The 27,985-nt window shown below is 39.1% G+C and overlaps 1 protein-coding gene across 11 annotated transcripts in view; it reads left to right on the forward strand.

Moving 5' to 3' along the window:
* PTPRM (protein tyrosine phosphatase receptor type M) overlaps positions 1-27,985 on the forward strand; it is a 499,983-nt gene that overhangs the window by 89,626 nt on the left and 382,372 nt on the right. For all 11 annotated transcript variants that reach the window (XM_087756312.1, XM_087756322.1, XM_087756360.1 and 8 more), the window contains exon 2: positions 25,912-26,034. In XM_087756312.1, the coding sequence (XP_087612438.1) occupies positions 25,912-26,034 (123 nt within the window). The remainder of the gene's footprint in view (positions 1-25,911; positions 26,035-27,985) is intronic.

Here is a 27,985-nt window from a genome sequence, read left to right on the forward strand (position 1 = left end):
TGTATACCTGTCAGTCAGACTGGATGGCTGAGATTTGACAGAGCTACTGCCTCGTGTCTGTACTTTCATAAACTTTTCATAAGTCTTTTCATCAAAGATGGAGAAACTTGCTAGTGAAGTTAATAGTCTAGCTTTTAATTTTTTTTTTCCTTAAAATAGCCATTCTAGGTTGAGTCCTTCTTCTACCTATGTTTGACGAAAACCCACTGTGGAAGGTACCTAAGACTGGTAGTGTGATTCGTATACATAATGCCATTCTTCAGCTGTCTTAAGTTATAGCTCACCAACAGTTAAAGTAAATACCCTGTAATCTTTGAAATGTGTGGCACTTTGTCAAATCAAATCCTTTTGTTTTCTTGGTTTTGTTTTGCTTTTTCATAAGTCTTGAGGGACACATTTAAAGCCTGACTAGATTTTCTTGTAGGCTTGTCTTTCCTTGATGTACCTCCATAGGTTTCACAGACTTTCTCCCAGTGCACACCAGCGCGTCTGAAATCAGAAGCGGTTTCTGTTAATCGTCCTGTACATCTGTCAGACATTTTGAGTTGTGGTAGTTTATGAATACATAGAGATACTTACGGAGACATACGCTGTCTTTTTGTAAAGAAAACCTCTGTATCAGCCATTTTCACTTTATAATTTCCTCCAAATTGAGGAACTTAAGACACTGTACATCTGTGGTTAAATGAAGAACAATCCAGTTGAAGGACATGATTCAAAGTAAACAGATGTTCTTCTGAAATGCCACACTGGTTGAACATGGATACTGAAATGGCTAGAAGTCAGATGCAGTCACATGCAACAATTATCGCAAGATAAAAAACCCTTTGAAAAAGTAGATAGTATGGATTTTCTTTTTTGAAGCTTAGTGCTCTGGGATTTTGTGGAATACATTAAAATGACAAACTGTACATCCTAGGAGTCTCTGTGCAGGTGTTGTCAAAGAGCAGATAATTACCAAATGGCTGCTCAAGTGAAGTTTTCTTAGAAAATATATTATATTTAGCAATATATTTCTTGTTTTTCTTCTTTTATGGAAGAATGTTTTTTACATAATTTTCAACATGTGACTTCGATACATGTTTATACTCGGCACTGGTGAGGCCGCACCTTGAATACTGTGTTCAGTTTGGGGCCCCTCACTCCAAGAAGGACACTGAGGTGCTGGAGTGTGTCCAAAGAAGGGCAATGAAGCTGGTGAAGGGTCTGGAGCACAAGTCTTATGAGGAGCAGCTGAGGCAACTGGGGTTGTTTAGTCTGGAGAAGAGGAGGCTGAGGGGAGACCTTATTGCTCTCTACAACTGCCTGAAAGGAGGTTGTAGCGAGGTGGGGGTCGGTCTCTTCTCCCTAGTAACAAGTGATAGGACAAGAGGAAACAGCCTCAAGCTGCGCCAGGGGAAGTTTAGGTCGGATATTAGGAAAAACTTCTTCACCAAAAGGGTAGTCAGGCATTGGAAGAGGCTGCCCAGGGAAGTGGTTGAGTCTCCATCCCTGGAGGTCTTTAAAAGAAGGGCAGACATGGTGCTTGAGGACATGGTTTAGTGGTGGACTTGGCAGTGCTAGTTAACGGTCGGACTTGATGATCTTAAGGGTCTTTTCCAACCTAAATGATTCTATGATTCTATGCTAGCTAATTTCTCAAAAAAAAAAAAAAAAAAAGAAGCCTATGTCTTTTGGGGGGTTTGATTCATTATAGTCTTCCCTCCCCCAAAGTTCTCATAAAGTGCTAATAACAGACATTTTTACCAGATACAGTTTCAGTTACTTTATTTAAAACAGATAGTAGCAAGTGCGTTAATAGCTGTATTACACGTGTACATTTATTGTTGCTCTTAATGTCCAGGGTCTTATTCTGAAACATTTTTAGTCTTCAGCTTCTTTATCATAGTCATAGAACGTCATACAGTTCTGATAGAGATGGATTTAGACTATTTATTGACTGGATGTTTTTCATTAAATAGGAGTGGTGAACAGAAAGAATGCATTGGAATTCAGTAATATGCATAATTCATCTCTCATAATTTAACAAATTAAAAAGACTAAGACAAGCTGCCATCCATCACAATTATTTAACTGCACTCCAGGGTGAGTTAAATTGTATTAAACAACTTCTGGCTTAACAGATTTGGAGAATTGTATTGAGCAAGTTGCATCTTCTCTATCAGCTTACTGCTGCTTTTCAGTGATTTACAGTTTTGACATTTGTTACAAAACATTTAATTTGAACTAGAGATTTTTCAAAGCTGTTTGAAAAACAAACTTGCATAGATAAAGCATTATATGTGTCTAGCACATAAATAGCAGCAACCAAACCTAAATTGGAAGCGATACTACTGTAAATCTGAATTGTCCCTTAGAGGTATCTACTTGTTCCCTGGATTAGATGGTGGGGCGTCAAGGCCTTAAGGGAACTGATTTTCTAGTTTAGGCAGTTGCGTCCAAAGTCAAGGGGCGGTAAATCCCATTACAGTCCTGAGACTCTTTAACCCTTAGGTCCGGCAGGTGCCTCAGTTTCTTTCGTGCCTTGTTGAGATGAATAAACTGTTGTATGTTGCTTTTATGATAGTTTAGCCAAACTAAACTTTCTCCCCATTAATAACAAACAAGCTAAATAAAGAGGAAAATCCAGTTAACCAAGTAGTTTCTGTGTACTTTTCTATATATGTGATAATTAGCCATTTAATCAAGTTCACATGTTGTGTGTTAGGTGAGAAAAAGCTAACAATTTTTTTCTGAGTTCTGATACTGTCATGGAGGCTGTCACAGAAAAGAAATTGTGGCGTGCTAACGCTGAATTCCAGGCCTTGGCACGTAATGATTTAGAGCAAGTATTTACTTCTGGACTGCGTGACCACGTCAGTGACTGTGAAGGAGACTAGCAAAGTTCGGTACAAATTATTGAGAGGATACAATAACAGCAATGCTGGTAAATGACTCTGCAGGGCGGGCTGCACCGGCTGTTGGACACAGCGTCAGTCTGCAGTTTATGGATTGCCGTGTTGCAGCACTGTTGCCAACTGCAGAGTTAAATCTTCAGCCTCTGCTTATCTTAACGGGATGTGAAATATGACAAATTTAAGGACCATTAGGCTTTCTTCTTTAAGCTGTTGGAATGTGGCTGCCATCGGACCCCAAGCATCAGTCTGGAGATTCTGGCTGTACTGTAGGGCCACATCCTTGGCCGCTGGTCAGTATAACTGCATGGGTGTGATTCAGCAGTGTTACTCTGCACTGTATGGCTTGAAGCTTAGGACCTGCCCCTAGAAATGCTAGACGGAGCAAACTGTTGGGCAAAATACCCCTCCTGGGGATTCTGCTGGGAAGCTGTGCTGAGCACAGATATTGTTTCTGAAATGCTGCAGTTATGTTTTCAAGTGAGGTCATAATTTTGAATGTAGCACTGCAGTTCCTGTTGCACTCTAGGCACAAAGCAGAAGTCTGTCTGCAAGGCATTTTCGTTAAGGGGGGGGGAAGGGACAGAACCACAATTTGTGGATACTGAATTTCCAGTGTTCCTTGACGTACTGACATAAACTCCATAAATTCAGATGAACGTAGCTTTGTTTCATCTTAATAGTAAAAAGTCATCCCCACAGATTTGCCTTGGTGTCAGTTTAGGGTTTTTGCAGTACTTTCTCTGTTGGTAAGTAACTACTGAATTAGCAACATCATAAGTACGTGTCTGTGAAATGCTCTTCTGCATTCTTCACAAGTTCTGTACTGCTTTCAAAATATTCAGAGAAATCCTTAGGTGTTTCCACCTGGTAGAATTTTTATTAAGTCACCAGAACATTTTTTAGAGTTTGGATTGTATTTTGTCTCTCCTTAAGTGTAATAATGATATAAGCTTAATAGTTTTAAAACATTTGTTTTTAAAATTGTTCTTTAACTTTTTTCCATCTAATTGTTCCTTCTCTTATTTTCTGTCATGAGGTCTGTTCTTTGCAGAACAGTCTGAAAAGGATTCCATTCTCCATCCCATCCTTTTCATCCTTCCTGGATTATCTCCTTTACTCTTTAACCCACACACCATCGTTATACTGAGGATGTCACATCAATGCTGACTGAGTTGGGGGACCGTTAACTCCTCTTAAGTGTTGTTCTCTACGCTCTTCTTTCTACTCTTGCCCAAGCTCCTTGTTTCATTAATCATGTTACTTTTTTCTGGGTACATCTCTGGTGCTTTCTTTTCTCTCATACATGTGTACCATCTCCAAATGTTTTCATATATTCCTAAAATCAGATGTGTTCTTTTCTTGCCTTTGCAGAAAACAGTTGTGTGTGCCGCTTTCTCCTCCTACATCAGTTACGGCAGCATCTGATGGTGTTTGTTTGTATAGCCCATTTGAAATCCAAAGTTGCATTCCCTGCTGTCATGCTAGAATGAGTGTTATTCGTACTGCAGCCTTTCCCTTGACTTGCCGCCTTCACTAAAAGCTTCCTGCTGTTGGCTTTTGTGGATTATCACGTTTGTAAGTTTGCTCTCGGCTGTCACTGCATCTTTCTTCCCCCTTTCCTTCCCTTATGCGAGGCTAGTTAGCTTTACCTACCCGCTATTTGAGGTTGTCTTGTAGCTGTATACAGGATATCTGCCATGCCCCCTAGGTAAGGGACTTCCTCCACACACTTATCTTCATTCAGAAAACATCTTCTAACCTGACACTGAGATTATGTGCAAGTAATTAGTCAACTGATTAGGATGAGGGGCAGTGAAAGGCAGCCTAAAATGATACTAATTAGGGGATTTTGGCAATGTAGTGAAAGATGAACAAAGATGATTACAGAGAGATGGGCCTTAAAGGCAAGGATTTACAGTTTTTAGTGAAGGATTTACAGTACAAAAGCTGTTGTTGATTTATCATCTGTGAGAAATGCTGCAGCAGTGTTAATGTGAGATGTTATCTTGAGGCTCTCTTCACAAGTAACTTGGCATGATAGTGGTGTGCCCTTTTTAAAATAGTGAAGCCATCTTTGTTGCTCCATTTTTTTATTTGTCTGTTTAGGGCGGACCTTCACAGGGACTATTATTTGCTGTGCCAAAAAGACCTCAAGATTCCTTTCTTGCCAGGTTTGGTGAATGTCAAATGGCTCCACATAGTGCTGAGGATATTGTAACGCGGGGATTAGTTCTCTGCAAAGAAAATGCCCGAGTTGGGGCATTGCCATATATAAGCTGTAATGTCAACAACAAGCAAGCACATTGGGAGGCTCTAGCGCCTTTCCTTAGCAAGGAAGAATGTGATCAGAGAGCAGCTGAGTGAATGTGCAACATCCCCATTACCCTCATGTCCTGTATCTACCTTGCTCTGAAGTATGGTTGGTTAAAAGGACGGCCTCTAAGTAGGCCATTTCTTCTGTTTTAATATGCTTAACTTGGGAAAACAAATCAAAACAAAAAACAACCAAAAAAAGGTGCGGGGGGTATGGATGAATGCTACTAGTCCTTTGGGACTGAAGAACAGATCTACTGCTGAAAGTCATTGAAGGAGTAAAATGACTTTGGTATTACTACTTCACTTACCTTAAATAAGTCTCCAGTATGCATGAATTTGAAGCTAGACTAAAACACTTCCCTAAAAAATTGGAAGGTAAATATGCTAAAAAACAATATGAAAAATAAGAAATACAAATTTTATGTTTGCTTTTGTTTAATTCTTGGTTGCTCTCAGGCTTACCTGTGGTTAGGAGGAGAAAAAAGAGAAAATAAAACCTGCCTACGAACACGGGAAAATATGGCTGAATGTAATGTGTGTATAAAAGGCGGGACACTTGTCTTGTAAGTGAGGCAATTTTCTGCAGAAAAGATATCCATGATTTTCTAGTACTCTCACAACTGTGGAGAAACAGAGGTGCGTTTTGTCAACTATGGTTTAAATTTTACATCAATAAAATAACCTTCTAAGGAATAGAAACTATTAAACACAGTGAAACTGGCCATTCATCTTGCAACTACTAGTCTCAATTTTAAAGAACAAAAGCCTATTATATATTTTTCTCCAGAAGGTTCTCGTACACAGAATTTCCTGTCTGTGTGAAGGTTTGTTTAGTCCTTTATTTACTTTTGTTGAGCTCTGTTTCTGAGGCCCCATTGTTTGCAAATCAATGCCTTTCTAAATAAAATACCCTATTTCCTAGAACACTGCTAATCATTTAATGCCACAGGTGAGTTATATCGCCATTTTTTTTTCCCTTGTGGATAAAACAAAGTGTGTCAAAAGGTGTGGGGGGGGGGATGAGGGGGGGTGGGGGGTGTGTGTTTCATGAAACATTTTGGACTTGGTAGGTTCTATATAAAAATATCTTTATTATTGTTTATATGTTTAAGTCTTTTTTTCAAGGAGGGTAGACCTGGTAAAGAATTTCTCTGCTTCACAGTTCAGAAATCTTTTTAGGTTAGGAATTGCCCAATACTGTCCTTACTGCTACTGTTGGCAATTTACTTACTAACATCATAAAACTGCATAAGTATATGGGTGTGCTTGTTTATCATGAGAATAAGACATTTATTTCCAACAATTCATTGGTGGTTACTTCTGCTTCCAGAAGAAGTGGATTTGGAAGTAGTAGCAGAAATGAGTCAAATTTATATGTGGAATGTTACTAATCGCAATAATAGAATTGTTTGGTTTATCCTTGGTAAGAAGGGAGGAAAAGTAAAATGGGTTATAAAAATGGGGAGGAAGTGGGGGAAAGAGGGGAATGAGAAATGGATAGCTGTGTGCATTAAAAAAAGTTAGGAATTGTTTAAAATTGATAAGATGAAGCATTAAAAGGGTGAATGGGATGACCAAGTAATCATAAGTCTGTCAACAGACATTAATCCCGTGCAAAATAATAGAATGGCTGCCTGGGAATCAACTGTGTTACATACCTTTCATTCTTCATTAATTAATTTCAGTCAACACGAGGTTATGGGAAATAGATCTTTTCTCAAGAGAACGTGATGTTTTGAGAGAACAAGTTTGACTTTTCAAAGATACATGATATTTAATATTTGTAAAATGTTTGATTTGGTGCCATGTGACATGTTGATTTAGAAATTAAAACTATATAGAATCATCAGCATACATCAAGTGTGTTTTAAAAAAAATGGCTAATAGGTCTCAATAACATAATCGTACTCAGTAATCCATGTGGAGTATGTGGAGGTCCTCTGAGGATTAATTTTGGATCTGACAGTGTTTAACCTTTTTATTAGTGACGAGGAAGAAATATAGAGTCATTACTGATAAAAGCATGCAGATGACAACAGGGCTAGTGCCATGGTAAGTAGTGATCAGAGGAGAGCTAAGTGATCTTGAAAGCTGGAGTGCAAGAAAGCACTGTATGTTTTGACACAGAAAAGAAGACATGCCTCCAGCCTAAAGAAACACTATCAGGGAAACAGTGATTGAAAAAGACTTGGAAGCCGTGCTTTCTGCTGTCTGATTAGAAGTTTCTGAAACAGGAGGAGTACTTGGCATTATTATAACATCATTGGAATACTTTATCTACCTCCTGCAGCACCACAACTCATGAAGGACAACACTCAAGGGAGCTCAGAAGAACGCTGTTGAACCATTAGGTGTTTGGAAGCACACCTTTGAAATTCCTTAAATCATCCACTACAATCTATTCAGTAAATCAAATTTGCAGTATTTGATCTGGGTTTGCAAACATGCTGTAGAGAACTGCTTGAGTTGAGGTGATTATTGAGGTGATTATAACTGAGGTGACCCAATAATAATTGAGTTGACCCACAGAGTTGCAGGCAACTAGTAAAACAAGCCTAAATGACTAAATAAATTTAGGCTGAGAATTAGATTAATTCATTTTTGGAAAAACTTCAGGGTTCAAGTGGACATTCCTTTGATACCTGTGGGTCTGATGGGGTGCACCCATGAGTTCTGAGAGGGAGCTGGCTGATGTCATTCCGAGGCCATTTTTCATAACCTTTGAAAGATCATGGCAATTGGGAGAGGTGCCTGAGAACTGGAGGAAAGCAAACATCACTCCTGTCTTCAAAAATGGCAAGAAAGAGGATCCAGGAAACTACAAGCAGGTCAGCCTCACCTCAGTCCCTGGGAATGTGATGGAGCAACTAATTCTGGAAACCATTTCCAGGCATACGAAGGACAAGAAGGTCATCAGGAGCAGTCAGCACGAATTCACCAAGGGGAAATAACCAACTTAATAATGTTCTATGCTGAAATGACTGGCTTGGTAGATGAGGGGAGAGCACTGGATATTGTCTGCCTTGACTATAGTAAGGCTTTTGACACTGTCTCCCCGAAGTTCCTCACATAGAAGCTGATGAAGTATGGGCTGGATGAGCAGACGGTGGGGCGGGTAGAAAACTGTCTGAACAGCCAGGCCCAAAGTGGCACGGAGTCCAGTTGGAGGCCCATGACTGGTGGTGTACCAGTGGTGTACTGCGTCCAGTCCTGTTCAACATCTTCATTAGTGATCTGGATGATGGGGCAGAGTGCACCCTCAGCGAGTTTGCAGATGACCCAAAACTGGGAGGGGTGGCTGATATACCAGATGGTCATTCAACAAGGGGAAGTGCAGAGTCCTGCACCTGGGGAGGAACAACCCCATGCACCAGTAGAGGCTGGGGGCTGCCCAGCTGGAAAGCAGCTTTGCAGAAAAGGCCCTGGGGGTCCCGGTGGACACGAGGTTGACCATGAGCCAGCAATGTGCCCTTGCAGCAAAGAAGGCCAATGGTATCCTGGGCTGCATTAGGAGGAGTGTTGGCAGCAGGTCGAAGGAGATGATCCCTACCCTCTGCTCAGCACTGGTGAGGCCACAGCTGGAGTGCTGGGTCCAGTTCTAGGCTCCCCAGTGCAAGAGAGACATGGGCATACTGGAGAGAGTCCAGCAAAGGGCCACAAAGATGGTAAACAGACTGGATGACCTCTCCTATGAGGAAAGGCTGAGAGAGCTGGGACTGCTCAGCCTGCAGAAGAGAAGGCTCAGGGGGGTCCAATCAATGTCTATAAGTATCTAAGGGAGGATGCAAGAAGGACGAGAGCCAGGATCTTGTCAGTGGTGCCCAGTGACAGGACCAGAGGCAATGGGCACGAACTGAAACACAGGAGGTTCCCTCTGAACATCAGTAAACACTTTTTTACTGTGAGGGTGACCGTGCACTGGCACAGGTTGCCCAGGGAGGCTGTGGAGCCTCCAACCTTGGAGACACTCGGAAAACGTTTGGATGTTGTCCTGGGCGAGCAGCTCTGTGTGGCCCTGCTTGAGCAGGGGCGGTTGGACCAGATAACCTCCATCCTTAGGGATAGTAAAAAGCCATCTGGAGATGGTCCTGGGCAGCCTGCTCTAGGTCAGTGGTATCCAAACTCTTTTGATCACACACCCCTATCAGTAAAACACTTTTGACCATGCACTCCCAATATCTGTATAAATTATTTATAATTTATATACACATACTACTATACAAATGTAATTAGTACAGTTAAAACATGCACAAAAAAAAGAAATTTAAAAAACATTATATAAAGATGAATTAAGTATTTTTGAATTTTATTTTAGTAATGGTAAAAAAACCCCTTTTGTTCTCCTAGTTAAAATATTGCTATTAATAATACATTTTATAGGGACAGCTATGTGATTGAATATGCTTCATTATTTTTTAAAATCTGGGTTTAACACTTTATGATGCAGCGATCTGCCTCAAGTTCAGTTTATTTCGATATTGATAGCTTCAAATTTTTTTGGCTGAGTTCTTGTGACATCTGGTTAGGTCGTCACTGTTGTTACCTCGTAATGTGGCTGACAAAGAGCTCTTACGAAGGAGAAATGTCAGCTCTGCCATTTTCTCGTTGTTCGCTTGTGCTTGCATTATTAGTATCATTTTCAGACTTTAGTTTCTTTGCAGGAATTTTTTTAAGCCACTTGTCCATTTTGTGAGGGTTACTTTACTTCAGTTAAAACTAGACTATCCATAAGTCCACTTAACCAGGCACACTTGAACTGCTATACATTGCAATTTGTTTAAAGCAAACGATCAAGTGAGAGCATCACTGTCACCCCCTCTGTGTTGTGGAGCACCCACTCTTCCCCCAGGAAGATGTGACTGACATACAGACCAACTGAGAGTGCCAACGTCCAGCTGTGTATTAAATATTAGTAAAGCTTAATTTCTTCCTTATTTTTACATTTAAAACAACAAAAAAAAAAAAGGTAGAAGTTCTAGTATTTTCTTCCCACACCCCAATGGTTTGTCTTGCACGCAGCCCACTTTGGAGACCACTGCTCTAGGTTGTCCATGTTTGAGGTGGGGGACATGAGATGACCTTCAGAGGTCTCTTCCAACCTCAACCCTTCTGTGATTCAAGAATCGAAAAACACTGAGAAGTAATTTTACAAATACATTTAAGTGGCATGTTTGAGATGATGTTGTGGTAACCGGATTATTCTGTCCAAAGGCTTCTTTTGGAGAGGGGGACAAACAGGAAGAGGACACAGTAGCTACGGATGCATAATCTTCAAATTAATACCAGGAGGCAATTGTAGGGGAGTGTCATGCTTCCACACCTGAAGCTGAAAAGAGGACTGTCTTGCTAGCTCATGGGAGCAGTACTTTGAAGGGCTGTAGACAGTTAGGAGCATTTGCTGAAGTGAGAAAGATTCAACTAATCAGGATCTGTACAGCACCAATAGGGAAGGAGGGGGAGGGAGAGGGGCATTTTGTGAAGGAAGTTTTTAAAAACAAAACGAAACAAAAAACAAACAAACAAAAAAAAAACCACAAAAAGAATACACCTCCAAGTCCCAGAAACATTAAACATTATGGGAAAAAAAAAACCAAACATGCAAAATACACTGATTTACTGTGTTAAACTCTTCTTCTAGTATGTTTTTGACTTGAACAAATGATACTTTGCTTTTCCAAGCTGTTTAGTTGTGAGCTATCACCCTTGGCTCCAAAGTGGGCAGAGGAGCTGCAAGATGTGAATGGGTCAGGCTGGCTGAGAGTAGGATGGGGGACTGCAGTCCATGATCTGACATGACAGTAGGAGAAATATCGAATTCCAACCGTGAACAGAGTTGAGAGCCAAGACCTAAAATGGTGCTCAAATAGATTATTAAAGAAGAGGATGTGGTTAGCTCAGTAACTCTGACATCTTTGTGATTTAAAATGTTTAAAATCTGTGATTGTATATGTCACTAAAAGATATGCTCTGGTTCAGGCAGAAATTAATTACTTCAAGTCCTGAGGTCTGTGCTGTACATTGGGTTAGACTGGGTGATGACAGATGAATGTATGAATGTCTCACATCCACTTGAAATATCCCTGTATTTGGACTGCATTGACACTTGACACACAATTCTTAGCACCCACTGAAGTCTTTAGACCTATTGGCTACCTCAAAAATAGGGGCCAAACATAACTTGTATTAAGATTTTTAAACATTTAAGATGGACTTACATAAGAAGAAAATTGCTTCAAAAGCTCAACTGTTTGTTTTCTCTGTAAGTAATTGAAGGTAAACTAAGAAAGAGACTTCAAAATACATGTAAAAATATATCTATATACACCGTGTATAACAGGTTATATGATATTACTAAAATACTATAATAAAAAGTGGGTACTTTCAAGTCATTAAGCCAAAAACTCTGAGCTAGCCTAATCCGTCATAAATCAGTGATACTGTCCTAATCTATACTGTTTGGAGACATGAGCATACATTTAGCTTTTATTAGATTATCCTCTCCTGGAGTGAATTTTGGCAACTGAGAGGGCAAGACCTTCCCAATTTAGTAATGTACTGGGGTCCCAGGAATATCATACCTTTTTCACAAAGGATCAGAGATGCTTATCCCAGTGTTATGACCTGGACAAAGCATCCTTTTCGTCAGGCATGGAGCAGGAATTAGTAGAAAGCAAAAATAGTTTGAATCAACCTGACAGTCCTTGGATTTGCTAGTACTCGGGTACTACAGTCACTTGCACACAGACCTGAAATTGTTCCTACAAGGTTAAAAGCGTGAAGCTCTGTGTGGCCTCGATTTGTCTTCTTGTTGTGGTACAACATTTAAGTGAGTTTAGTGCTGACTTAATCCTCTTATAAGCGAGAATTAGAAGTAATGATTTTATCCAGGCAGTGTAGCAGTAGCACCCTGTTCTGCTATGTGGAAGATTCAAGAGTTCAGTCTTTGGGTCATATAAGCTTGGGCATGTCAATGTTGCAGCAGTAGTGTTTTTAATGCTCTCGAATGTGGGTCTGTCTTGTAGTTGATCAGACCTTGTGAAAATGTCAGAGGTTTCTAAAATTAATTATTTCTTCCCCTTCTGGGAGGAGGTTATAGACGTGATGAATGAAATAAAATATAATTTATTGCAGGAGATAAAGACTAAAAATGAAGAAGAAGAGAAAAAAAAGCAGTAGCTAACTACATTTAAAAATAGAAAGTTATTTGTACCTGTAGCACAGTGAAAGCCTGTTGTGCTGACTGAATTTAACAAGCAGACCTGGGATTCAGTCCCTGGTGCTGCTAACGACTGGAGGCATTATTGATGTAGTGAACTAATTACCCGTGTGATAAAGTTGCCTGCTGGAGGTTTTTGACTGCTTCATCACTATGGCACCTCCTACAGGTTAATTCATTGAGCAGCACAGGTAAAACCTCCAGATGGAGGTCCTCCTCTCTTTTCGTCCAGGCACAAAGGGTTGTACTGACAGGAGTAACTAAATCGAGATGAATATTTTCCTGAATTATTGATCAAGTAGCTAGAGCTGTATCATAGAACTAAATGGTTTGGGATGCATCTGTAGCAGTTCATAGTCACTGCATGGGAAAACGCGTACACAGTAACTTTAAAAAGCAAAACAAAATGAGTAACAGCCTTTCTCACCTGAAGGCAAGTCCTCAGATTAAATGCCGCCGAAAACCTGGAGATATAAAAAAGAAGGAAAAAAAAAAAAAAAAAAAAAAAAAAGAGGGTCGGGTGGAGGAATTCTTTGATTAGCAGGCAGGGCAGGGGCTCCATGGGCTTCAATATCTATTTGAATTCTTTCTATGTATAAAATTCTTTTACGGCATTTGTTCTCAAATGTCTCAGTACACGCATTAAAATTCAGAACATAAACAACTCATTTAATTAGATGATAAACTATTTCACTTAAAATTTATAGGGAAAAATGCCATTTGTAATATAGTCTAATAACAAATAGAATTAATACCAATGTGTCCTGTCTGTTTTTTCATTTGCTCTATCCATTCATGAAGTAGAATATAAAAGTCTAGGTTTGGACCAAATATATTGAATTTTGATATATCAGGCAGAAGAAACATAAAATCCATCTTAACATTATTATTTTTCTGAAAATATTTTAAGGTCGTGGGATCCTTTATACAGAAATGTTTAATGGTGGTATTTTTTTTTTTTTAATTGTGGTATAGCTGAAAAGCCTCTGAGACCAGCAAAGCTAACGCTGCCTTTGTTCTCTACGTAAAGCTGTAAGTGTTTTGTAAATAGTCTGGATTTCTCATCCAAGCTTAATATGCTGTTATCTAACAGGATGCACTAAGTGTTCTGTAACAACTGCAGAACTCATCAAGCAAATGGAAAGATTAGCCCTGAAATCAAGCTTCAAACTTTTATTTTCTCACAATCAATACGCAAGTAATGCACGTTGGATTTATAATGATATTGAGATTGACTGTTTAAATCCTTTTTAAAGTTCAAAGCTGGAAACACATCGTGTGTGCAAGCAATCCACAGTAGAGTTTCTAAGTGGAGGCTTCTGATAAATAAGTGAAATTGGGTTTGACTGAAATGGCCCATCAGTCCCATATGGGTTTAGCAGGAAGATTTCAGGCTCAAAAAGACAGGGGTTTGGAGAAGCATCAAGCATTGGTTTCATATCACCTGAGATTGCTTTGTGGAGTCTGCCTTCCGGGAGATGTAAAGACAAGAGACTCATTAAAAATGAACAGCACCAAGGAGAATGATTGAGCTTCAAGTACACTTGTGTTTTTTAGCTTGAAGAGTTTAAAGGTGAAGATACATTTTTAAAAGCTCAACTGGCAGATGAGAGGAATGCTGTCAGGTTTCTCAATGAAATCCCTTTATATATAGATAAATAGGATATTATAGTAGTTTTTTGACAACGGGGGGGGGGGGGGGGGGGCGGAAACAAACCCAAAAAACTTACTCAGCTCAGAATGTCCAGAGAGTTGGATGAAATGATAGTTAATCTCTCAGCTATCAAAACTGGATTTGGTGAAACAGGTTGTCTTCAGTCCTGCTATCTGATAACTTCAGAGGCAGTATTAACTGTAAAAGCTGTGGAAGCCGGGGAGGAATTTAGTCTTGGGGCTCACTTTGAGGATATTGTACACTGTACTAGCAATCCAGCTGTGGTATCTTAAAGTTTGCTGTGGGCCCATTGTCTTAGAGCTGACTTTTACCTATTCCAAGACTTTGAACTATTTTGCACTGTTGTATTTATTGACCTTAAAAAAACATACTGAGCTTTAAAGATACTTTAAAGATACTGAGCTTTAAAATCAGAACTCAGCATCTTATTTGGGCCAATGGCATCCTGGTCTGTATCAGAAACAGTGTGGCCAGCAGGACCAGGGAGGTGATCGTGCCCCTGTACTAAGCACTGGTGAGGCCGCACCTCGAGTCCTGTGTTCAGTTTTGGACCCCGCACTCCAAGAAGGACATCGAGGTGCTGGAGCATGTCCAGAGGAGGGCAATAAAGTTGGTGAAGGGTCTAGAGCACAAGTCTTATGAGGAGTGGCTGAGGGAACTGGGGTTGTTTAATCTGGAGAAGAGGAGGCCGAGGGGATACTTTATTGCTCTCTACAACTGCCTGAAAGGAGGTTGTAGCGAGGTGGGGGTCGGTCTCTTCTCCCTAGTAACGACTGATAGGATGAGAGGAAATGGCCTCAAGCTGCGCCAGGGGAGGTTTAGGTTGGATATTAGGAAAAACTTCTTCACTGAAAGGGTAGTCAGGCATTGGAAGAGGCTGCCCAGGGAAGTGGTTGAGTCTCCATCCCTGGCGGTATTTAAAGAACGGATAGATACGGTGCTTGAAGACATGGTATAGCGATGGACTTGGCAGTGCTAGGTTTACAGTTGGACTTGATGATCTTAAGGGTCTTTTCCAACCTTAACGATTCTATGATTTGCTTCTTGTTCTCATATAATCTGTGCTGTTAACAGACATAGTTATAGTAGTTATACAGTCGTTAAAGCAATTTAAAATATCACAGGTTTTGATTATTCTACGGCAGGATGAGAGTTGTTTGTCAATGTCTGTCCATTTACCTAACACTGTAAGGCAAGGAATGAACAAAGCTACTTTGACCTATGAAGTAACACTTTGGTTTGTTCAGTCACAGCAAGTGTTCTTTAGCTCAATATGAATTGTAAATTTATGTGATAAATGTGTTGAAGCAACATAGTCTTTTTCTCTTAGTGTCCTAGCATGAAATGCAGCTGAAAGCTGATTTGTTTTGTGAAAACTTGTATGACTCTTGGCACAACCGTAGACAAAAGAACAGTGGCTGCTTACTGTGTTGCTTATTCTTGCCTTCATTCACATCCATTCATTCATGCACATCTATTACAATGTACAGAAAAACTTTTGAGGGCATAATTGAATAGCATAATTTCTAGCTAGGAATGAAGATGTTGGATTTTAGTAATTTTAGGAAAAAAGCACTATTTTTCAAAGTTATTAAAAAATACCTTAGTGAAAATCAGATTACACTGGGATCAGGAACTTAATGGCTTTGTGAGTTGAACAGCTGGCAGTGCTGGTTGTGGAAAAGGTGGTTTGACTGTCTTCTATTAGGCTGTATTTCCCTAGAGCCTTAGGATGGATGTAGCATGAAAAGGTTTGTCCTCATGACAAAGTGAAAATCTAATACAGTGTTTCCTGACCGGATGTTAGAGAAATGGTCTGGTGTGGTCTCGTAATCACAGTCTTGATGATTGTATGTTTCTTAGGTTACATTGTGTTTTAAATAAAGTAAAGTGTCAGGATGAGCAGACCCTTTATTATGATGGATTTTGGCTGCGAGATATGCATTTCAATCCCTTCCTCCCAGCTGGGGGGGGGGGGGGAAAGACTGACTATCCCCACCCTGTTTTTTCCTTCCTTCTGGATTGCGTTTTGTTTCATCTCAGATTTTCCAGTATATACATTTCTTTCTTGAATATCATCTGTGCTGTTTTCTGTTGTTTCCCACTTGTACAATTTTGTATTGTTTCCCAAATGCCTTCCCCTGCTCTCCTCTCCCCTCCCCTGGACAACTCTTTCTGGAGCAGCTCTACTGTGCTGTATTTTAGTGATGTACGAAGATGCTGGGGTACTCAGGTGAGGTGAAATGGAGTAAGCAGTTTGTAGGATAATCAATTAAAAAAGCGGAATTAATATGAAGCTACTGAAAGCAGACAGCTGTCTTCTTTCCTTTTCTTGAAATTTGCCTATCTCTAACAGATCATCTCAACTGCTTACGTCCTTCGTCCCTCCTAAATACTATGATGAGTGATTCTTGAGCTTACCCTTTGTCAGAGCAGCACTGTACCTAAGGAAACAATTTAGGATTTTGCCTCTAGGCCTTGGTAGCTCTATAGGAGCAAATGAAATCAGGAAAAAAAAGAAATCAAATGAGTAATTTCTTACTATGTTTTGATGTTTTGGTTTTAATGTTTTCAATGTGTTTTCTTCTTCTGGGGCCAGTTCTGTTTAATATCTTTATCAGTGATCTGGTCAAGGGGATTGATTGTACCCTCAGTAAGTTTGCAGATGACACCAAGTTGGGTGGAAATGTTGGTCTGTCTGAAGGTAGGAAGGCCCTACAGAGGGATCTGGACAGGCTGGATCAATGGGCCAAGGCCAACTGCATGAGGTTCAACAAGGCTCAGTGCTGGGTCCTGCACTTGGGTCACAACAACCCCATGCAACACTGCAGGCTTGGGGAGGAGTGGCTGGAGAGCTGCTTGGCAGAAAAGGACCTGGGGGTGGTGGTTGACAGCTGCCTGAACATGACCCAGCAGTGTGCCCAGGTGGCCAAGAAGGCCAATGGCACCCTGGCTTGTATCAGGAGTAGTGTGGCCAGCAGGACCAGGGAGATGATAGTGCCCCTGTATTCGGCACTGGTGAGGCAGCACCTCGAGTCCTGTGTTCAGTGTTGGGCCCCTCACTGCAAGAAGGACATCGAGGTGCTGGAGCGTGTCCAAAGAAGGGCAATGAAGCTGGTGAAGGGTCTGGAGCACAAGTCTTACGAGGAGCAGCTGAGGCAACTGGGGTTGTTTAGCCTAGAGAAGAGGAGGCTGAGGGGAGACCTTATTGCTCTCTACAGCTACCTGAAAGGAGGCTTTAGCAAGGTGAAGGTCGGTCTCTTCTCCCTAGTAACAAGTGACAGGACGAGAGGAAGCAGCCTCAAGCTGCGCCAGGGGAAGTTTAGGTTAGATATTAGGAAAAACTTCTTCACTGAAAGGGTGTCAGGCACTGGAAGAGGCTGCCCAGGGAAGTGGTTGAGTCCCCATCCCTGAAGGTATTTAAAAGAGGTGTAGATGTAGTGCTTAGCGACATGGTTTATTGGAGGACTTAGTAGTGTTGGGTTTACAGTTGGACTTGATGACCTTAAAGGTCTTTTCCAACCTAAACGATTCTATGATAATTCCAGCTGCACATGCTTGGGCATGTTTTGGTGATCGCTCTCCTCAGTGAACCGGAGAAGCAGTGAAGGTAAAATTGTAATAAAATCCAAGTGAGGAAAGGATGGAGGCATTCTACATAATAATTAAATTAATAGGGGCAGCTTCCGTTACCAACATAAGAAATCACAAATATATGCCGAGTGGAAAAGAGATACCTTTGTCCCTCAGCTGACAGAAGGGTGAAGTGCTGCAGACTACTGCTTCAAAGTCACAACTGGCTAATGTATGGTCTGGGAGTTAAGAAAGAGTATAGAAAGCACTGTCATGTGTTTTACTTTATTTTTTCAAAACAGACGTGTCATTTCAAGTCCGTTAAGAGGTACTGCTTGTTAACTTGTCAAAAGAAATTATACCCAAGTGTATATATATATACGCTGTATATAACTGCAATATGTACAGCTGTTTCCCACTGTCCCAGTATGTCCTTACTAGTCTCTATTTCAAGTAAACGGGGAAGAAAACATGTCTCCTACATCTCTGCCCTGTAGCATCTGCTTTCTTTGCCAACCAAGATGATTGAATGCTTTTACACATTTGGTAAAGGGGTTTTGTGCACTCCTGGGTGGTAGCTATAAAAATAAATTAAGTGAATCCTATGCTATAAACTATATGAAAGAGGTGTTCAGTTGCGTTTTCGTTTTTCTCAGGAGGCTTACTCCACTGCCAGAATATCTTTTGAATTTTTAATTCTATTTTAAGTATGTGAAAAGAAGGTTCCTTTTGTTAGTTATTTGTAGGTCAAAGCTTTATGTCGAAATGTTTCAGACAGTTTATACAAGGGACTTCTGCATTTTGAAGCACAGTTTTGTCATGTATTTGTGATTAAACAAGATACAAAACATACAGGAAATTTGCCTTTTATTTATTAATTTTTGTAGTGGTTTTGACCACAGTCCAGAATTTCAGCAGGTTGAGTCAGCTCCCAAACACATGTACATCACCCATCTCTCTTTTGCAACAGGTATGCCCAATGTGATCTTTTTAATAAGTTATATACATCTGTAGGTTAAGTATATGTTACAAACTGGACTTCCAGTTGTTCTTGAAAGTCATTCCAAAGTACTTACCATATGGAGATTTTTTTTTCTTATAAGGCTTTCTTTCAAAGAAGTTATCATAACAATATTTATTACATTTATAAAGTGAATTCCCTGATCTGGAACTCAATTTAAGTATTAAATTAATAATTAAAAAGGTGCAACAGTATGCTTACAAAAAGAAATGAAAACTAAAAACATGCTAAAACAAAAAACCACATGAACTACCACCCCCCCAACTGCTAAAATTTATCCATAGCAGCTGATTGTACAAGGAATGTCTCTCTTAGTATTAACTTGTGTTGGACTAGTAGACCAGCTAGTAGTTTTAACACCCAGCATGATATCCTTCCCTGTTACTAAAGCATAAAATCCAAATGACTTTTGCAAATAGGCTTGTTTTAACATCTTTCAAAATAGGGTTTCCTAAATACATTTCTACATAATCCTGTACTTTATTGGTTTGAACACTCGAGAATTTCTTTTGGTAGATGTGTTCTAATTAATGACAACTGCAGCAGGGATATAATTTGTGTATGTAAGCCTACACGTGTACTTGCCCATATAATCCATGCCGTACATTAAGAAAAGCTATCACTAATATTGCAAAAGCAAACACCCTGGCATTAAAAAATGCTAGAAATACGTTTGCTCATGGAATGTTAATATTCACCCATTTTCACATGGACCTCATAAATATTCACTGATATAAAAGTGACACAAATGTATGGATATTATTTGCTTACAAGAGATGGGCGATATTTATTTTAGGAGCCCTTATTCAATGTCTTGTCTTTTATCCTTGGTAAGTGGTATCTGTTCCTATGTCTTGGTATCTAAAAGGAGTTTAAATGCACATTTTTTCAGGGCTTTTCACTAGAGTCCAGGAACCCAAATTTTGAATTATTCTCAGCATCTATTAGGCAAGTGTAATTTTTCAGAAAACATTTTATTTGTCTATATGCAGGCAGGTTTCCAGAGGAAGTTAGAACTGACAGATGTGTCTTCCATAAAATGCAAGTTTGCTACAGTGTCCCCTGTCACCAAAGCTGAAACATTTTTGGAGACGTGTGTTGATTCAGTTTCTGTCAGGTAAATGGAGGGAGAACAGAGAGAACAATTGTAAATGTTTTATGAACATGCGGTGAGCTTTTGAAGTCTCATAAATAACAGCTTTAACTGTTTATCCAAAACGATTTTTTCCTGTATACTGTCATCACCTGCAATACTGCTGGAATTGGGTCCGTGAATTCGGAACTCTCTGGCATTCTCATACCACCTTTTCTACATATCTTAGCACAGTTTTGTATCATTTGCCATCTGTTATTTGCCCTTACAGCCAGAATTAATATCTGGCCTTTCTTAGTTGCAAGATACATCCTTTTACCTCGTCATCTTCTCTCTGGCTCATGAGATTTTTCCAGATAATTCTTCCATCCTCTACCTTTTTCAATACCCTTTCTGAGCACAGCTGCAATCAGAGACATTCTTTAATTGTAAAATCTGGTCCCTCTGTCTCTTCTTCCTCACCCCTGCGCATATGCAGACTTGACAAAATGTAGGTAGTTTTAAATTAGACCGACTTTATGCAGTACATGGTTTTTCAGACTCCCTGACCAGTAATCTAGATTACAGTATTATTTCACAGCTCTGAATGCTTGCCTCTAGTATAAATCAAAAACTCGGTATATTTTGAGAGAAAATAAATGTTCCATTTTAAAACAGACTACCCACTGTTGAAAGCTCACTTGTAAAGCCTGGATAAGAATTTTTGGTGTGTGTATGTCACTGCAGATACGTGGCAGCTCTGCGTGCACTTTGGAGGCGCACAGAGAAGAGTTTCTTATGCTGACTATCTCTGAGCTGGCATGTCTGGAAAGTCCTTTTAACATGTAGTGCTGTAACACCTTTGAGAGGGCAGGTAGAGCCTTTTTTTGCTGAGAATCTACACACAAAGCAGAATCCAGGCAGGACATTGTCCTGTTTCTAATACGTTCCTTAAACCATCCATTTCTGTAGCTATAGTTAGTTTACTTGAAGCTCTATTGGCTCAACCATTTATTGATTTCAGAGGGGTAAACAGTTTCGTATTAGGCAATTTCTGTCATCACCCTATCTTTAATAAAAGTTATGCAGCAGACCAGACCTGTCGTACAGGTTTAGAGACAGCATTTTAATTTTTTTACGTTAAAAATTGTCCATTGATTCCCACTTCTCTGTTAGCCAGTTTATAATTGAGAATGGCTTTTTATTTTCCACTTTATGACTTCTTACCTGCCCTTAAAGGAGGAGTAGTTTATTCTCTGCTTTGATGGTTTGTCAGCTTTAGGGGCTCAGGGTCCCATTTTCCTAATGCTGTGTTTCTCAGATCATCTTTTAATTGTCATGAGAGTGTCTGGATAGGATGATTGCCCTGAAACCTAAAACTTTAAAAATGTAAAAGGAAGCACAAGGCAGCACAGTAATGCTGCCTCGTCGTCCTGAGCAGTAACTGTTGGGGATGAACGATGACTCATTGACAGTCTAGTCAAGCTTAACAATTGCAGTTTGTCACAGTGTTCAGTTATTTCACTTTTCATTTGCCTTGGTATGTTGTCCAGGTGATGTTCTCGGTCCATTGCTGTTGGGTGCAGGGATGTTCATGAGGACAGGAGGGAATGGGGCTGGCTGAGGAATGGTAAATTCTTGGTTTGGGCAGAGGCTCCTTTTTTTTTTTTTTTTTTTTTAATTAACAGAAAGAAAAGATCCATTGCCTAATAGGAGATTAATCTTTCACTGCATTATCAAATCCCCGTGATACTGCACATGATCTAGACACCCAGCTTTTGGATCAGTTATCAAAACTTTTATTTCTGTTTCAAAGAATAGCTACATTGTACGTAGAGTTAATCAACATAAACACATTCCCAGTGTGAAACTGAAAATACAGAGACAACAGAATTTATAATACTTTTAAAATGAGATAAAGAACAATACCAATAAAATGTGAGATTCAGTAAACTCATCTTCTGGGTTCATCTATTCTGCAAGGGAACTCATGGTACTATGGCAGACCAGAAACCACAGGGTTTTGCTGTAAAGAAAAAAATGTATTTTATCCCAAAGCAGGGCCCTTGTATCAGTTGTAGTGTGCACATATGTTCCCTGCCAATGCTAGCACTGATACTCATACACATCACAAGTTTTAGCACTTGTACATTTGGTAGCAAATTTTTGATAGAAAGTACATATTGATTTCAGATCATTGCAGTATGCAAGACCAATAAAAATAAAGCAGTGTCCAGCGTAACTTGAACTTTTTTCTGTGTTAGTATTTGTCACTGAACTGACTTTGTCTTCTGTTATCCTACTTTTTTATAAGGTATTCTTGGAGAGTACTTCGTAAGAGATGTTGTAGTTAGTCTGTAACACACAGAGTACTTTGAATAAAACTTTATTTACATTAGGAAAAATATAGTGTATTCTTTATCCCGTTTACTTTAATTGGTTGCTTTTATCTTAAATTATATTCCTCATTTAAGCTCATAGATTTTTCAAGATCTAAAGTAATTTAACCAAGGAAAAATAGAAACGTGCAAAAAGGACTACATTTGGACAATGGCATAGTTATATTGAACTGGATTCACAAGGGTTAAATGGATAATTGCAGTTGAAAGAACCGTAGGCTGTAATAGACTGTGTTGCATCTTATGCATTTGTGAATTCTATTTCTCTTAGGAATCCAAAAATATCTATAAAATGTAGCATAAGCCAGAGAATCTTAATGGGATATGTATCTCCTGTTTTACTTATAAATATTTCAGTCAGCACAGTATTCATCCTTTAAAATACAGTTTGGCTATCCAAACTCTAATGCCGGTATAACAGGCAGGGAAATTGCTTTGCTTGATTAAACTATATAGCAGACAATATGTATCTTGATTGTTATTATAAATTCTAATAGCAAAAATGGGCAGAATTTCTCAAGTGTGCTAGTTGATTATAACCAACTGCCCATCCTGGCAGTGGCTCATGTTTCAAAACAGTGCAGTGATGAGAGACATTAAAGACCACTGATAATTTTTCAGGTTTTACTAGTCCTTGTTGATATCATATGTGAATAAGTTTTTATGAAGTGGAAACCTTGTACAGTAAGTGCATCATGACTAGAAAATAGGTGAAGCACTGCAGAAGAAGGCAGGAGGGCTTGAGTAGATGCAAATGTATGGTTTTGTTAAATGTGATGACCCATTTCTAAAGAACTTCATCTTGTTTGTAATACAGTCAGATGTGAGGGTCAGAACTTCGGGGAGAAGGCATAAGCCATTAGGACTGTCAATGACTTCTGATTTACAGTAATTGTTCCTTGGCTAATCTGGCTAGGCTTTTTTGGTTTGTTTTGTTCCGGTAAGATGTTCTGTGTTATTCTTAGTTCAGTCTATAAACTTGCCCATACTCCCAACACCTATATATGCCTTGTATGCTATTTTAATCTACAAAAGACTTTCCAAAAGGCATGGTTGTGCAAAGCCTTCATTAGAATTCATCTTAGCCTTAGTGGCTGGCTGCAGAAAGAAACATGGCTTGGCATCTGTGCTGTTAAAGATCTTACGTATGCTGGTCAATTCTCTGGATAGGTGGCTGTACAGTTTGATTTCTCGTAGTAATACTTGCTACAGTTTGGTTATTAGTTGTGGATGGGAGTGACTTAGGAATGGAAGGAGTTCCAAAGTTCCTTTTAAACTCTTCCTATAGCAGATGTGAAGATTAGATACCCATTTTGAGGAAGTTATAAGATAGTGAAATCACAAAGATTTGAAGGATGTAAATGGCAAAGATAAAAAAAAGAAGTCCTGACAGAGTGATTTAGCTATAGACTCGCAAGAGAAATAAAGAAAAACAAGTAGTGAGAAATGGTCCTGTGTTGACAGAAAAATGGTCTAGACAAGTAGAACTGTCATTCTATTTAGCCATGTTTTTGACATCTTCCTAATGAGTGAGAAGGGGAGAAGCCTTTACTAACCAGCTGGAATCACAAACTCTCCCTTTTTTCCAATATTGGACATTTTGCAGCGCTTGGCTGTGCTTCTGGGTTTGAGCAAGAAAACACCTTAAAGTTTTCTATGGCTTCTTATCATTAGAGAAATGTATGATGTGATGAGGTACGGGAGCTATTCTGTACATTCATTAGTCCTGTGTTTGAATTGTAAACCCTGATTTATGCCAGGTTTTCTTGGGGTGTATGTTTTTTGACAAGCTTGACTATATTGCACACTGCATAACTTGATATTTAAATTTATGTCCTAGTATCATTTGGAGTACCTTTGCAAGGAAACTACCTGTTCCTTCACCTGTGGTTTGGTTTTTTTAATTTTTTATAAAAAAGCACAAACAGGTTTGTGAAAGCTGATGTTTTTCTTTTGTGTCTGAAAGTTAGCTTGTGGCGTATTTTATGAAGTTTGAAGTAATATTTATGCAAGGATTAGAACAAGTGTGTAAATGGCTGTCTAATTTTCTAAGCCTTCCCGCTGGAAATGCTGCAGATGTTATTTGATATACTTTATACAAATCTCTTGTATTTCTGAATTTGTTTAACTTTAGGAGAGAGAGAATTTAGATCTGTTGTTATCATTCAGGTGAAATATTAGAGTTTGGAGTTGCAAGTTCTTTAATGGGTTTTCTTTTCCCACTGGATTATCTAATTGAATCTTGTGCACTTAACGTTGTACAGAAAGATGCAATGTCCAGAGGTGCCAATTTCCCTGATATACCTAGAGCTAACAAAAACTTCCTATAGAAAGATATTTTAGAACAGAGAACAGTATAGGATGACCTGTATCCAAGGGCAGGGCAAAGATGGTGTGTCTATAAAGAGCAATGGCACTGTAAGAGAACAAAAAATGAAATTATTTGGTGACTGCATATAAAATTAATTTCTTTTGAAGATTATATGCTTGCAAAGTGCTTGTCGTGAATCTCAAATATAACCTGTGACTAGCCATTAGGAAGGCTGGACTTCAGTTAGCTGAAGCTTGTCAGGTGCAATGAAATTTTGTCTTCTATTATCCTACTTTTTGATAAGGTATTCTGTAATCCCATTTATAATGTTCTAGGAAAATTTAGATTTTTAAAGTCTTTTTTTAAAGCTAGATTTTGCCTGTTTCCTATTTTAATACAGCTTGGCAAGGCTAAGCCTGCTGTGCCTATGGACAGATAGCAAAGATGATGAATAGCCCTAAAGTTTAGTTTTGTTTGAACAGCTGCAGAATTTACTTTAATGTGGACTGAAATATCCGTGACTAGGGTTATATTTGTTTTCCCAAATAGGAAAGATGTCATTCTTCACTGGAGTGAAACATCAAACATCAAAGAAAACAGGATTTTGTAACCCTGTGTTAGTCTCCTGTTAGAAGAGAATGATGTAAAAAAGCTGGAAAGGTTTCCTCTGTACCAAAGGGAAAAAGCAAACCTTTTCCATTTTCTTGTGGATAATGTTAGATTCCATTCTTCTAAATTTGTGACATTAGATTTTTCCCTGCCCCAGCTTGGGATAGTGTGAGCTTTTATAACATGTTATTCTTTTCTAAATTACTTAGAAGAGAATGGGGAAAAGAGAGGAACTAATACTGTTTTCTTTCAGAGAGTTTGAGGCTATGCGTAGATCGGCATTTTGAGATAAATGTGCTGTGTGTTGTACCAGAGGCCCTGATCCCACAAACACCCAGGCTGGTGCCGGTTTGCAATGCAGCACACCTGGGAGCACCTAGGCCTTCCCTTACTTGGAAACCAAGATACAGGAATGGGAGCTGATGTTCCGACACTCAAAGTTTTCTTCTAAAATGTAGGTTCTCAGGCATGGAATAGTTTGTTTTTCCTGAAGAACGTTAATCATTCAGTCTTTTGATGTTCTCAGTTTTACTGCTTTTTATTTTGCTGGTTTGTTTTTGATACCTGATGATTGTGTCATAGGAGAAAATTTGTCTGCAGTTCTAAATCTGCTTTTTTACCCTTGGGACTTTGTTTTTATGAGAAGAAGGTTTTATGCCCTCTCAGAAAGTGATGATTAATAAATATATAATCATTTGTATTAAAAGACATTTAAAAATTACACAGCCTGCATTGAATCATGTTGCAGTTGTTAGGACTAGAGAATCATAATCTGTTATCTGCATGCCTTGTTTAATTTTGATCTTTCTGTTTATCTTACAGGATGCTGTACTTTCGATGAGCCTCTCAGTTCCTGTGGCTATAGTCAGTCAGATGATGATGATCTTAACTGGGATCAGGTGAACGCACCAATAAAGCCCTCCTCAAGTGAAGGGATGCCATCTGGTTGGTCTTTTATTTTGCTTTGTTTCTCTTTGACACTAGCTTATGTGTTTATTCAGCATTTTTTGACAGTAGTATTGTTAGAACGCTGCTTTGTCTAAATCTGTTTGTTAACTGCAATACTCAGATCTTCTAAGTGATTTTTGTGAGGGATATTTTGCAAAGCAAAGGTTTTCTTCTGTTGTCTGGGGAATGTAAAGGCTAGAAAGTGGAAATTAAAACTTGGTATCATTGGGAAAGGCAAAAAGAAAACAGAGTGATGGTGTGAAAATGAATATGAAGTAGTACTAAAAGCAGGCAGACAGGACTACTCAGGAAGACTCAGAGGAAGAAGGAATAGTAAGAGATAAAACAAAGGTGGCCTTAGGTATTTTCATGGAAAGAGATATTCATCAAAATCTGTTCTGAAAAGAAATGGAGAGTGAAAAAGAGGTGAGAGAAAAGGTAGAGGAGAGGTATCCCGAAAAAAAGGACCTCAATGATATTATGCTTGTTGTGTTTAAAAGACAGTTGTGTTACTATTATTTAATGTACTTTGTGCACTGCAGGTGGTTGGACCTAATTCCATAGCAACAACCCTTGCGTTCTATTGAACTATAAACTTACTCTGGTGATACAGTCATTCCTTTACCACTTCACCCACACAAATATGTAAAATCTAACCAGTGGTTTTAAACTATTCACTAGCCTAAAGTTCATCAATTATTCTTTTTTTCATGTTTTTATCTAGGCATGTTAAGTGTTCCCCCCATGTACTGATCTCCATCTCCTGGGGGATGATTGCCTGCAGCCCAGCTCAGCATCTTCTTTGGCTTTTAAAGACTGAGCCTCCTGTAACTATTGTCACCTAAAAGTAGCCAAAACAAAAAAAAAACTTCATAAAGTCACTGGTTGTAGCATCATGGGACTACTTCTGCATTAGCTTCATAATTTAGTATAAATATATCCAGAACACTTAAAAGCATTGCAGATGAATGTCCTGGTGTTTCACATCCATTTCAATTATTTCTTTAAAGCACCCATAATGTACTTTGGTATTTCTGTAAAATCTCTTTAATAGCTGCCCTTCCCAAGAAAATGTTCCTCTCTTATTTTTGGATAAGGGAATTAGGAGAGAAACAGTGTGTATCTTCAGAAGTGACTATATAAACAGAACCTGAATGTATGCAGTCATCACTAGTGGACTAATAAAGGTACTAACGTACAATGTGCACTAATCAACCCTAGATACCATTCACTTGTAAAAATACTCTCAGCGGTCTTCACTATACATTTATCAATGTTGCCATGTGTTGTGGACAACATCATATGTGAGGTTGATGGTTGAACTGAAGTGCCTTTTCCTTCAGCACTTCGTTTCCTCTGGCAAAGGTAGGAGTCCCAGCTTCAAGAGGAATGTTCAGTTTGCCTGAGTCCTGGCACTTAGATCATTATGCTAGATGGAGTTCATCATCCCAGATAAAGGAGATTCTTGTAAATTCCTTTTTAAAATGGCTCTTTTCCAGTGGCCTTGGCACACACTGCTAAAAATTTTCTGGACTATTTCATTAGTGTTTAATACTCTTTCTCAAGTTAGAGCTAACACACATAGTTTATCAGTCATCTTGGCTTGCAGTACAAGCTATACATTCTTTTCTCAATCATGCGACTGGAAATTCTCTTTCTGTTCCAAATTTCATTCATTACTCTCCCCACTTGGAGTTTGTGAAAGTAATTATCACTCTATGTTGTTCAGTCTTCTTCGCAGATAGAAAAGGTTCAAATCTATGTTCTTTTCTGTGATGACCATAGGCTTGAAGATTTTTTGATTTGTTTTGTTTTCCCAGGGGCAAGAGTCCAGACTAGGGACTGGTATTTTTATGGAGGGGAAATGATATATATGTAATTTTATTTATCAGATGTCATACAACTTGTTTCTTATTTGTCTTCCTGCCTTTTTATCAGAAGACTAAAA

This window comes from Nipponia nippon, unplaced genomic scaffold, assembly GCF_047370975.1.
Source record: "Nipponia nippon isolate SJK-2023a ecotype South Korea unplaced genomic scaffold, ASM4737097v1 scaffold_1, whole genome shotgun sequence".
Taxonomy (NCBI): domain Eukaryota; kingdom Metazoa; phylum Chordata; class Aves; order Pelecaniformes; family Threskiornithidae; genus Nipponia; species Nipponia nippon.